This window comes from Biomphalaria glabrata, chromosome 4 (assembly GCF_947242115.1).
Source record: "Biomphalaria glabrata chromosome 4, xgBioGlab47.1, whole genome shotgun sequence".
Taxonomy (NCBI): domain Eukaryota; kingdom Metazoa; phylum Mollusca; class Gastropoda; family Planorbidae; genus Biomphalaria; species Biomphalaria glabrata.
Genome location: NC_074714.1, coordinates 18871222 through 18885220, shown reverse-complemented (window position 1 = coordinate 18885220; position 13999 = coordinate 18871222). Strand labels below are relative to the sequence as shown.

The following is a 13999-nucleotide window of genomic DNA, read 5'->3' as shown; positions in this document are numbered from 1 at the left end:
TTTATTTTTGTTTGTACAACTTAAATAATTATAGAGAAATGCAAATTTAAAAAAATGTCTTCAATTTTAATAAATAAAATTAGATTATTAAAGAGATCTCCGATGTTTGACATTACAGAAGTATTTTTTTTTAAAAATCAAGACTTTTCTCATTTTACACCATATTAATATTTAAGTAGTCAAACTCTTTAACGGCAACATTTTCATTCCAACGGAACTGCCCATAAAATGAAAGGAAGGCAGACACATGTTTACATTTATTAAACTCCCATCTTATTTCATGTTATATAATTCAGACGTTATTTCAAAAAAAAAAAAAAAAAGAATTACGTCCTACTAGTCATGCATATTAACCAATGACCAAAATTCTGCCAAGTCACTGGTTTTCTTGGCAAGCTCGTGCAACCCATTCCATGCTCTTATAGCACTAGGGAAAAAAAAGCATTTCTACAAATTTGTCCTAGCATATGAACGAGGAATGTGCCTTGATCTTTGTGTTTTTCTTAAAAAAAACTAATTAGGTGTTTTTTTTTTGTATTTGAAGACTACAGTCTAGAGTCTAGTGGATAATGTATAATTGCTAATTTACTTTTTAGTCATCTTTCCTGTTGGCTTTCTAAATTGAGTAATTTTACTCTTGCATTATTTGGTTTGTTATACATTAAAGTATAATTATTATAAATGAAACCTTCAGAATCTATGCGTCGCCATATAAGGAAACACTTCTAAAAAAGCTGAGAACCAAAGCAGGCAACTCTGAAACATATCCGACCTTCCCAAGTGTTAGATGCTGCAGGCTTTTCAAAACCAAGTCTTTACAGCCAACTTTAAGCTCATAGGAAAGAAGATTCATCTTTGACCAGGAAGCACGATTTATTGAAGAAACGCAATGTGTACTAATGTTAAGAATCAGGTGGGAGCTTGCTAACATTTCAAAGCTGTGGATTCAGAAGTCTCTGTCTTCAATGAATTTGGTATTGACAAAGTATGTAACTTAAGAAGAAAAATACAAAAGTCTAACACACACACAAATTACAAACAAGCACACACAAAAATTACAAACAAGCACACAGACAAAAAGTATAAATTGATTATATCTGTTTATTATAGATATATGTTTTGTTGAAGAAAAAAGAAGTTAAAAAATTGTAAAAATAAATTTCTTTTCCTGCTAAAATAGGTCAACTGAATAAAAATGTTTAACATCAATTCAGTTTACAAAATAAAATATTATTTCTGTCTTCAATAAACGTTCGTGTTTCGTTTTGAATATGCTCTTTTTCTAGCTACTCCTATATCTGGTGTTTTTCTATCTACATCTGGTGTTTTTCTATCTACATCTGGTATTTTTCTATCTATATCTGGTGTTTTTAAATTAGCTTTTGGAGCTATTTTTCGTTTAGCAGTTGGTGTTTTGAAGTAAGAACTCGAAGTATCCAAGTGTGTTTCCTCTGTTGATCGGGGATACATGCCTGCTGGTGTTCTCATGTCTGTTGTATACGGGACTAGATTTACCTCAGACTGTGTGGCTGTTGGAACTGCCATGCTGCTCAATGATGAAGACAGCAAGTATGTCGGTACAGGAGATGACATAAATGTAGCACCCAGTGATGTCGCCTGAGAGGCTGGCACAAACGTGGAGGCTTGTGTTGTCATGATGGCAGTCAGCGGCGATGCATAAACTGCTTGCAATGGTGCTGAGAATTGTGGTGCCGATTGCACAGTGGTGTACGGTGCCAACGACAATGTCAAAGGAATGTTTTGTGGTGGTAACATTAAATTCGTGTATGGTGCTACATTTGAAGCTGAAGTCGTGCTATGTGTTGAACCCGACATTATTTGAGGTTTGGATGATGTTGTCCAGGGCGCAGTCGGGTCATTAGTTTGTGGTGCAGCTGGTGCTGTTAGACGAGACGTCAATTGTTCTATGCTGTTTAATACCGTCTTGTTTGCTACTGTATTTGATGAAGATGTCATGCAGGTTGAAGATCTAATCAACCTCTGTGCAACTGACTTGCCTCGACGTACAACAGGTGGCAGTGTCATGTGATATGCACAGAATTTTTTTATGGGTGTTGCAGATGGAGAGTTGGCATTATTTGTCATGTGGTCTGTAGGGAACAAACGTTCTGTAGCTTTTATTGTGAGAAACTCTTGTGTTGCTGCTACAGACGTTTTTCTACTTTTTGCAATATTTGTAATATTTGCAAGAGCTGTTGTTTCTGAGTGACTTGAAACATCTGTCATAGCATTTAAAAATGGACTTGTTATCTGTGTCGTGTAAGCTGCTGCAGCTGTTGTGAGGTCTGGTGTTAGCATGCCTGTATTTGTTGATGCCAGTTCTTGTATTAATGATGTACTCTCTGTTGCATCTGGTAAAACAATATCATCCAAAGACTGTGAAATACATGTTTCAGATTCTGAAGACGTTAATGGAGATTTTAAATTCTTTGTCATTGTAGTCGTTTTCCTTGTCTCTGCTAGATGAGATGAAATTAAAAAAAAATTATAACGACATGTAACATAATGTATATTAAACTTACTTGAGTTGTGGAAAAGGGGGGGGGTAATACAAACAAAATGTAAAGATGATATAGGGCTTAAGGACTACAATGTCTTATTGTTATTGTTGTGAGGCTTGACTGAATAATATTAAAATCTGAGAGGGCATTCTAGATTTAGTTTGAATCTCAAAATACACTTTAGTTTTAATTCAGATTTGAGCTGAAATGTGTATACTAGGAAACCTTGTAGATGTAGACGTCATCTCAACACATATTAAACAAAGCTATTTGACTTAACCCACATACTATAGAGGACTCTATACTAATGAAATAGATATGATAAAAATAACATTGGTTTTATGTTTATTCATTATTCACACTGACCAGTGTACTAAACGATTAATCTTTTCCTTTATACTAATATTCTAGCTAGTCAAAAATACAGAAAAGAATGAACACACGAAAGCCATGGTGATGTGTATGTGTCCCACTTATTATAGATTTAGTGGCACCATATTGAATTAAGACTCTTTAAGAAATATTAGGATCATGGAAACTGTGGACTCAGCCCTATTGTTTAATTAGTTTCACTAAATGTCAGATTGCCTACACTCAAACTATCCACATGTATAAGTTGAAATAGGTATAGAATGACTGACTATATATAAATGAATAAGTCCATCTTATTAAGAATGGGGATATACACGTTCACAATCTGGGCAAATGTGATCACAAGAAAGAACTTATTTTATTTTGTGTACTTGACCAACTAGTAATGGTGAAACATTTTATGATTGATATATTACATATTTAAAATAATTTACTAAATGTGTTCAATAGAAAATATTTTACAAAAGTTGATCTATTTGAAAGGACACAACAGGCTCAAAACTATTCGTTAAGGCTTAAACTTATTCAAATAGAATAAATATTAAGCTAAATATTCAGTTTTACTAAGAAATTTATTTTGATTACAATAATTTTATAGTAATGTTAAATTGTCTTAAAAATTAAGAACCTGAGGTCTAAATAAATTCTATGCGTTATCGCATGCCACATCTGTATAATTTGCAGCAACAGTCTAGGTTTTATTTTGTAACTGTAGACATAACTTAAACTCCTAAAGACATTTGCTTGACAGTATCAATCTAAATTTATTCATAATCCTAATCCTAACAATACCTGTTATTGACATTTACTATACAGTAACATAATTTATTTCATAAACCTAACTATAACCAGAACTGTTATTCAGATTTACTTTACTGTAATATATTAAAATATGTTTCAGTAAAAGAAATAACAACCAACAATACATATAAGAAATAACGTACTTACCCGCACTAAGGTTAAGATAAACGGGGAACTTAGAAAAGGATGTAAAAAAATCCTCAGAGAATTAAGCAACACAATTTGAAATCGTCAAAAAATATCCGCTAAGAATGCACTGAATCTAAGACTGATACAGTTTAGAAGATCAGGACAAGAATGACGCTGTCGGCCGGACAAGTGATCTTAAATAGTACATGCGACAAGCGAGGATACAGGCCACCACCTTGGTAGTTAGGTCACTCCCACAGTTGACCACTTGGGAGTAGCGAAACAATAAGGTAATGTGGCTACTGAGTTAATTGGTTACTAGCTACGATAACAAAAGATTGACATAGCAAAAAAAAAGAAGTTTATTTTAATGTTTGAACTTGCCTTCTCTAGTTTTATTTAACAGCTGGGGTGGGGAAATATACATATTTATCAACTCCCATCATTAAAAATTTTATACATATATATAAATGATGTATAGATCTAATATTAATTACGAATTTTACAGCACTAATAATAACGTGTTGAATCATCTTCTTCTTCTTCCTCGTTCTCATTTTTATGTTGGAGCGTTCAGATGACTAGACCGATATATGAGATGAACTGCACAGTGGTTTCTATCAGTTTAAAGTGTCTCTCTTGTGTTAATTGTGTATTTCTGAATCATTTGTGACTTTGTTTACAAGGATGGCTCCTGTCACACCACCGCAAAGAAATTCTTACGTTGTCATGACGAGTCCAATATCGCTTCCAGAACAAATTTCTAAACGAACCAGAAAAGAACATTTTGACACAGCTTCCGAAAGACATTGCCTAGAGGTAATTTTTTTTAAAACTCTCCTCGGTGTAAAATTTACCTTCTTCTAATTAGCAATATTGGGACTAAAAACATAGAGTAGAGTATGTTTTTAAAGTGATAACAACTCTAGTGCTATAGCTCTATTTAATAGACTAAATCTAGAAGAGTTTACATAGTTTGACTAAATACACATTTAATATCAAAACTTGGATACATTTTCTAAAACTATTCAAACTAGTCAATAAAACTGTAGGCTACTACTGAAGCCATTTGTTTGTAATAGAACCTTATCTTTTGAAACATGAGGCCTAACAATGCAAATTAAATTGGTTTTATTTATTAGCTGTTAAGCTTAGTAAAACTAATAAGTAGATTATGCAATATAGTTTAACATTACAAAATAGTATGCGTCCGGCTTTCAAAGCTAGGATTGGACTTTACAGTCATCTTCGAGTCCATAGGAAATGAGAAAAGTGCTCATCTTCAACCACGAAAGAGGAGCTATATATAAGGGCTCATGCACGCAGTTATTAGTTACTGTTTTAAGCTTTTTTATTATTTGAAATTTCTACATTTACACACAAAATATTACACTGTTTACTTGATCTAGACATATAACTTCCTCTAGACAAACTTTTAAACAATTGAGTTATACAATTTCTTTAAAGTACACACATTTTTTAAACTATATGTAATGATACTTTCTTATGCCTTTTATTTATCTCTTTTAAATTTAATTTAAATTATCATTCCATTAACATTTTTAATATTGAGAATTGTCTAATATTCCATACTTATTCTCATATAGCTGATAATTTTTTTAGCGCTTTAAATCATTTGTAATTTATCATTTCAAATCTTATTTATGAGCCACTCTACCTATTTGTGACTCCATACTTTTTTTCTTCCATTTCTGTGCTCTTCTTGTGTTAAATGTAACTTTTGTTTCTATCTATCTATCTATCTATCTATCTATCTATCTATCTATCTATCTATCTATCTATCTATCTATCTATCTATCTATCTATCTATCTATCTATCTATCTATCTATCTATCTATCTATCTATCTATCTATCTATCTATCTATCTATCTATCTATCTATCTATCTATCTATCTATCTGTCTGTCTGTCATTCCGTCATTCCGTCATTCTGTCTATCTATCTATCTATCTATCTATCTATCTATCTATCTATCTATCTATCTATCTATCTATCTATCTATCTATCTATCTATCTATCTATCTATCTATCTATCTATCTATCTATCTATCTATCTATCTATCTATCTATCTATCTATCTATCTATCTATCTATCTATCTATCTATCTATCTATCTATCTATCTATCTATTTATGTTATACTTTTTTTCTTCCATTTCTGTGCTCTTCTTGTGTTAAATGTAACTTTTGTTTTAATGTACTTCGATAACATGTTCCTAAAATAGTTTCATTACTGGAAATAGGCAATATAAAATGAAAAATTATATTAATGCATTATAAACTATTAATACAATTAATATTCTAAATAAACATTATATAAAAAGATCAACATTTTTATCTCAATGATTTTAATATCTAATACATTAAAAGTGTATACCTAAAACAGAGCAATATTTTATTTGAACAATAAGTATATTTGTCTTTACTTTCAGTTCATCTTCCTGTTATTAAGCATTCCTTTTTTTGTTGTATATTTGTTGAATACTTTAAAACTTAGACATAAATATTATTTTTTCTTTATTGATAAATACAAAAAAATTAATGTTTATTTAAATTCTAATTCAATATTTATACTTCTCAATAGTGCCATTTATTCTTACATTTATTTTCCCTTTTAGATTTCATATGGTCACCACCAAGCAGATTGCAGTTCTTAAAAAACTTAAAGGACAACAACATATCAACAGTCAAGTTTCCAGAGGAATCTTTGGCCAGGATCATTTGATGTCGACACCAACATTAGATACATTTTATTTGTAATTTTTACTTTTTAAAACTAGTTCTAACACTACCTATGAACGGTAAGGTAATATTAATATATGGTCAGCATAATAGCCTATTTTGTGATTGCAATTTGCTCCTTAAAATTTATAAATACATTATTTGTTTCATACGTCTGTAGAAGTTTTGATTTTTAACATACCTTATAGTCTTTGAAATGCACGATTGTCCATTGCATAGAAAATATGCTAAGCTTGATACATGTCTTGAGTGACAAAATAGTTAAGTTTCAAGCTTAAATGTCTGTGTATATATAAATATTGTGTTTTTATAAAACATTTATTGCCTTTTTATTACTTCAAAAGTTTGTATTATGTACTTTAACTTGTTATATTTTTTAACTTTACAGCTCAATGTTGGAAACACATGGGATGCAAAGAAGTCATTTGATGTCAACTACTTATAGACAAGCACATTTCTCACAAGAGATGTCAATGCCATTTACACAGGCTTATTTTACACAAGAAATGTCAGTGACTCAAAGACATGGACAATTTTCACAAGAAATGTCAATACGACATGTAAAGTCAAATATTTTACACCATGTAACAAATTCACAACAAATGTCTTTGTCTGTACAGGCACACTTTTCACCACCGATATCAGGGCCACTTTTCCACAGGTCGTTGCCTTATTTGCAAGGAAATGTTGCACAACAGAAACCATTTCATCCTATCCAGAAAAACATTGCTCATCAGCTGCCAGTATCTAATGGGCAGCCTCACAAATCAAAGCAAAAGTGTTTTGCTTCAGAACAGAAAACAACTCCTTCTGTAAAGAGGAGAAAATCTTCAAAACAGAAAACTGTTCTGCCTTCAAATAATAAAGATGAGTCAAAGCATCCTGTACAGACAAACATTTTACCTCAGCTGTCAGTACCTCATGTACAGCCACACTATTCACAGCAGTCGAGCTTTGCTTCAGAAAAGAAAAAGATTCTTTCTGTAAAGAGGAAAAAATCTTCAAAACAGATAACTGTTGAGCCATCAAATCATAAAGATGTTTCCCCTCAAACATTCGAGCCATCGAAACATAAAGATGTTTCCCCTCAAACATTCGAGCCATCGAAACATAAAGATTTTTCCCCTCATCAGACTGTATGTGACATTGTTGACATTGTTTCGAAGAACATTCTCCAAGAAATTTTTAACCAGAAAGAGTTCTCTATAAAGGCTCACGAAGCTCAACAAGAACAAAAAGAAGCAAACATTTCACAAATGATATCAGAGCCTCTTGAAGATAGCGATCTAAATGAGGAAAGTTTACTCCTAGATCCCTCTCTTCTAGGATATGGAAGTGAAGATTTTTCTCTAGACATTCCCGCTGAACTTGAAACATGGTGTCAAAACATGCTTCATGACTTCCTTAATGATCAGAAGGAATCATTCCATCAGCAGAATAAATGTGATCAAATTGAAGACCCTCATAATAGCTTATGCATTCCACAGACAGCAGAGTGCCAGTTGGTTAAAGGACCAATGAATGGAGACCTCAGAGTGTCACAGTCTGACTCACAACAGACTGATGTTCCAGAGTTTGACCAAAATTCTACTCTTTTTGACCCCGATGTGCCAAACTCTAATGGAAATAAATATGATAATGATAGTGCCTACTCTAGCATTTCTCCATCGATCAATTCAAATGAAGATATTGATTGGCAGGAACTGTATGATAAAATTATTTCTCTTAATTTAAAAAAAATTTTTAAAAATTTTTCCTCAAACGTAATGTATCGACCTCAATATTTCAGATCAATATAGCCAAAGTAAATGTATAAAACACAATGAATTATCTAAATTAATAAAATTAAAGACAAAACCGTTTTCCTCTAAATTATCGACCTTTGTGTATTTAATTGACTTGGCTAATACTTATTATAACACCTTATGCGATAGTATTTCTTTTAATCCATTTACATCTACAAATTGCATAATGTCATTTAAGTTTATCCAAAAAAAATATTTAAAAAAGCAATGGTACTTGATGAATTGTATGTAAAAACTATTAGAATTAAAACAGTGCTTTTTTTTTGTTTATTTTATAATTGCTTAATAAATGTTTTATTGAGATAAATATTAGGAAATACCGTTATATAAGGAAATTAGTTTATAGATACAATTAGGACTTTCAATTTCGTTCTTACAGGTTATCTTAAAACATAAAGTTCAGAAATACTTAATGTCTAATGTTAATTGTCTAATGTTTTAATATATCTAGTTTTATGTTATTGTCTTTTATTATTTTTGTATTGTTTGTAACTGTGAAAATGAAACCAAAGTTTTATGAAGTTTCACAAGACAATGTGATGTAAAATTTTTTTATATGATAAAAAGTATACAATAGAAACATTCTTACAATTGGATTTGTTTTTACATTTTTCTCCATAACTCTACTACAAATGTTTATTAATGTTAGACTATATATTGTCAATGTGTTATGCTTTTAATCTGGATGCGTTTAATGTAATAAATTATTCTATATTGAAAAATAAAACTTATCTTGTTATTCTAAAAATAATTGTTGACTTTTTTATGTTGGTATGAGTGTTTTTGTTTGTGTATATCAAACTAATTCTTAGCACTGCAACTTAGCAGTAGATGAATAATACCATAATTCATTAGTTTTTTTGTTGCAAACATCAATTGTTGAAAGGGATACACTAGAAAGAATAAGACATTTATTCATATCATTTAATAACCATTAAAATCAAAACAAAAATATAAATGTAAAGACAAATGCAAAAAAATCAAGGGGAACACTATAATAAGGTTGGTTTTATTAAAATTGTAATAACATTTTTTTACATTTTCAAAATTTTAGCCTTAAATATGCAAATTGTTCAAAATTCTTGTTATGATACAATTAATAACAGCGAAAATATAATATTTTAAAGAAAGAAAAAAATATATATTAAAGAATATTTTCAAAACTTATTTTTTCGTTCAATAAACTAAAACATTTAATTGCTAATGGAGTCGGGTCTGAACTTCTATTCTACCCAAGCAAATCTCTACACATAAAATGTAGAAAATCGAGTTTGAAGGCTTTTAAATTTACACATCCACAGTAAGGCCAATTTGTTTAAAACTTAATTAGATTTGTTTGCCATTTTAAATATCGTGATTTTTTTTGTCATAGAATACTTGAATTAAAATGTACCTGTATTATTTTTAAAGTTTAGTTCTTGGTTTGTAATTCTACGCAGATACTACAACTAAACTGAAATTAGTATATTAAATTATTATATAAGCCAGCTAAGGCAACTTTTGTAAATCCCATAAAACAGCATTGTAACAGTCCCCCAACGGATCCTAGGCCATATTAAAATAGAAGACGATGAAAAACGGACACAGCAGAATGAGACAACTCATGTTTCGGTAACTAAAATTAGGGAATAGTGAGATTTCACGTTGTGGAACATCACAGGAGAATGCCGACCATATTATTTAAATTCTGCATACTCTATCAAGAGGCCTATCAAAACCCTGGCCCACAAAGCCCCCCAAACATTGCTAAAAAAAATAATAATAAAAAAAAGAGCTAACAGATTTTGGAAACCAATGCATTGGCACCAATTGCCCCCCCCCGGGGCCCCCCCCCCCCAAAAAAAAAAGATTTAAAACAATATGAAGAACTGCCGAATCTGGAAACCACAACGCAGATATAGGACTATTTGTCTCAACCTTTCAACATAAAAATAAGAATTGAAAGAGAAAGAAAGAAAAAGTTGTCATTTCAGTGAGCTACAAGTTTTACTGCTTCCCCTCCCCCAGCCCATACTTATCCCACTACCTCTATTTCCTATCATCAAGGGGTTATGACACCTGTGATGTCCGCCGATGACACCTTCTTGTTGACTTAACTTGAACAATTAACTCAATTGACCGTCTCAGTGGATACGCAGTGGTAAAGCTGGCTATTGTTTCACTACAAAAGACGCCGCAGCTTAAATCAACAAACCTAAACGTTTTTAATGAGCGCGTACTTTATAATCTCATCAAACATGCGTACATAATTTTTTCCATTCTACTTTAATTGCAATTAGACTTGACTTTTGTAGTATTTCAAAAATAATTTTGTGCTAAATATATTTATAAAATTTAAGCTAGAAATAAAAAAAAGGATCTAATACAAATAAAAATATGCAAAGAGAAATTTATTTTCTAGTACAAAATCTTAATTTTTGATTATTATTCTTATCTCTACCCAGTCTGGGTTCCGCGCAATCCGTTTCGTATAGTACCCCGCAATTGTTAGGGTCGGCCCTGAATATTGGCTTTTCTCCATTCGGTGCCGCTAAAGCTAACTTCTTCACGAATAACATATAAATACATAGTTTAAATTTGGATTAAAACATGTTTTAGGTGTGTTTGCATTTAATATGTAATTTTAATATTCAATACAAAAAGGGAGAGTGGTTTCAATGAAATCGCGTATATATTGTGCAGCTAGGAATATACTTTAAATATATTTTAATGATATGACTTCGCTACACACAAGGTGCGTAAGGTAAAAGTTAATTTGATTGTAATTTTGTACTTAGTAATCGGCAAAGACGAATTTCTTTTCTATTACAAAATCTGGATTTTCACTTATTATCCTTATTCCTACCCAGACTGGGTCCCGCGCAATCCGTTTCGCATAGGGCCCCGAAATTGTTAGTGCCGGCCCTGGATGTAAACCTGGCATAACTGGTGTCATATAATGATTATCTAATTCAGTGATGCCCTACAAAATTCAACCTAAGGGTCAATTTAATTTACGACACTCGTATCGCGGGCCACATAACCGAAAAGTTACAAAAAAGAAATGAAATTGATCTAAAAAAAAGTTATTAGAAGCCTCTGGATCTAGTACTTACTACTTGCTGTAATTACATTAATTGATGGGACATTTGAAATATATCTTTTCTTTTTTTACGCGTCATAAAATGGCTTCATTTATCTACTTTTTAAAATGTGATCAAATTTATAGTTAGCTAGCCAACGACTCATTTTCTTGTCTCTTTTTTTGGTAAATATTCCCATCTATCCTACAATTTCTAGGCGTAGTTTAAAAATCTTTTTTATTGCGGCTCAATCCAAGAATGCCGTCATATTTGTTTTATAATGCCGTTTATATGATGTTTAAAAAAGAAACAGTCACATTTTCTATACAAACCAATTATGTAGGCTTATTGCCATGTTCCAACAAAAAAACAAACAAATAAAGATCCGTTCATTTTCCCTGGTAGAAACTCTATTCTAAATGTCTCTTGTAGTTACTTCCACTCTCTTATTTTATAAACGTACAAATGTTAAAGATGGTGGTGACAATCCATCAGAGGGCCCTAAAGTAGGTTAGATACATTTTTGTATCTACTCTTTGAACCGACGTTTCGGAATGGAACCTTGTCGCGGGCCAGACCAGGACCGCTGACCATATTTTGGGAATCTTTGATCTAATTGATCAAAATGTTTTATAAAAGGTTAATCTCTTATTCCAAGAAAAATCTCTTATTCCAAAAAAAAATCTCTTATTCCAAGAAAAAAAAATCCTTTAGTTGTGTATTATAAGGTTGTGGGGCCGCTCAGCAGCCCACGCGATACAATGTAAAACTGTTGTTTTAAATTATGTTCCACTTGTATGCATATTAAATAGATTTTTTTTTCTCTTTAAAAATAAAAGTAAACATTTTATTTTTGTAAAAGTAATAGTTTATATGACAGAACTTACTAAAATTGGCAATATAATTGTAAAAAAAAATTATTGACAGAAAATCTAAAACCGTTGGCATAAATATGTTAAAGAATACGGTAAATAGTCATCTTCTTTACTTAATAGCCTCCAGTGTCCGTTACTATTAATAGTGAATAGTTGTAAAATAGTGTATTTTTATGAAAAAAAAATTTGATTGCACAGTTGATTTTAGAAAAGAAAAAAATAGCCATTGCATCAGAACCTTGAAAGTTCTAAAATATCGTGATGTCGGATTTTCAATATCTTTTACAGATTACGAGATCTAAACGAGACGGACGGGCGGACAGACAGATCACACAAAACTAATAGCGTCTATTTCCCTTTCAGTGGGAAAATTATGTTTCTTTTTTTCTGTGCTGGCCACATATTTTGTAGCATTGGGAGAGCTAATTGTGTACCTCAACAATATGCCAGGAATATTTAAAAATCACTTACTTCTCTAGTAGAAAATAAAGGTATATGGGTTTACAGGTTTACAGGTTGGATGTTAACGGATGACCTTTTATCAGCTTAAGTATGACGAAAGCCACTCTAAAATGGCAGTTTGTGTGGTTAAGTGCTCACGAAGATACCATATTGCCAGTAGAGCATGAGTTACAATATTTCTTTGCCTATATATACAATGTCTGATTTCCTTTAGCTCAAAACAATGTTTTTTTTTTGTGTTTTTTTTTTCTTTTTAATTTTTATAACGAAATTAATCAAAAACAAATAAGAATATATTAGTAAAATGTTTCGCTGTTGCTCGGTCAGTTTAATCAAAAGGGACAAAATGTAACTCATGAACCCCTAAATAACACTGTGCTATACATTCGCGGGAATCCTATTTGTGGTTCAAAAGGCTGGATTTATGTCTATTTTTCTGAATGGAAAGAATTATTAATAGATGCTACAACATGACAAATGATATTCAAAAATGACATTCAATAATACAAGAAAATTTTGATAAACAATTATTTTTTTCTTCTTCTTCCAATCCAATAAACTGATAATCGATTCTAATTTATATAAATTATACAATGCTTGTGCATTAAACATTAAATATAAGCGTTAATTACTCTTTTATTTAGACTGACAAAATGGAGCCGGAGAATCGTTTCAAGAAGTCGTTAGTATCAACTAATTGTAAAATAAAGAATTTTTCTCACACACCCAACGGTTATCGAATGTATCGTTGGAGCAGCACAACGACCAACCGCCTTTGCTTTTCTAACGAAAAATGTTAGGTACCTAGTACTCGAACCCGAGACATTTTTAGTTGGGAAGATAAGCACTTTACCACCCGGCCACCATGCTCCGATCGTAGTCTTAAATATAATTTAGTATCAGAATACAATAATTTTGAAAAAAAAACAGTGGACATTAAAGGTGTCAAGGGACTCGTCTATGCGATATTTAGCGAGGGCGGCGTGAGTGATCAATGCGCACAGGGGCGGGTAAAAACAACAACCAGTGATAAGACACTCCTATGACATCACAGGAAAACTGGACAATTGTTTAAAGACGAAGTTAGTGTCAATATTTGTAGTAGAAAAAAACAAAGTCTAGCTTGTGTTTTAATATCGGATTGTATTCGTTTCAAAAAGCGGCGGACATCAAAGGTGTCAAGCTGGACACCGACCAGAGAGTGGTCCG

At 31.7% G+C, this 13999-nt stretch overlaps 1 protein-coding gene across 1 annotated transcript; it reads right to left on the bottom strand.

Annotated features, from left to right (window-relative positions):
- Positions 1–1242: 1242 nt before the first annotated feature.
- LOC129925916 (mucin-2-like) lies at positions 1243–2457 on the bottom strand. Its single transcript, XM_056027504.1, has one exon. It carries the CDS (start codon positions 2455–2457, stop codon positions 1243–1245), a length of 1215 nt encoding a protein of 404 aa, XP_055883479.1.
- Positions 2458–13999: the final 11542 nt, after the last annotated feature.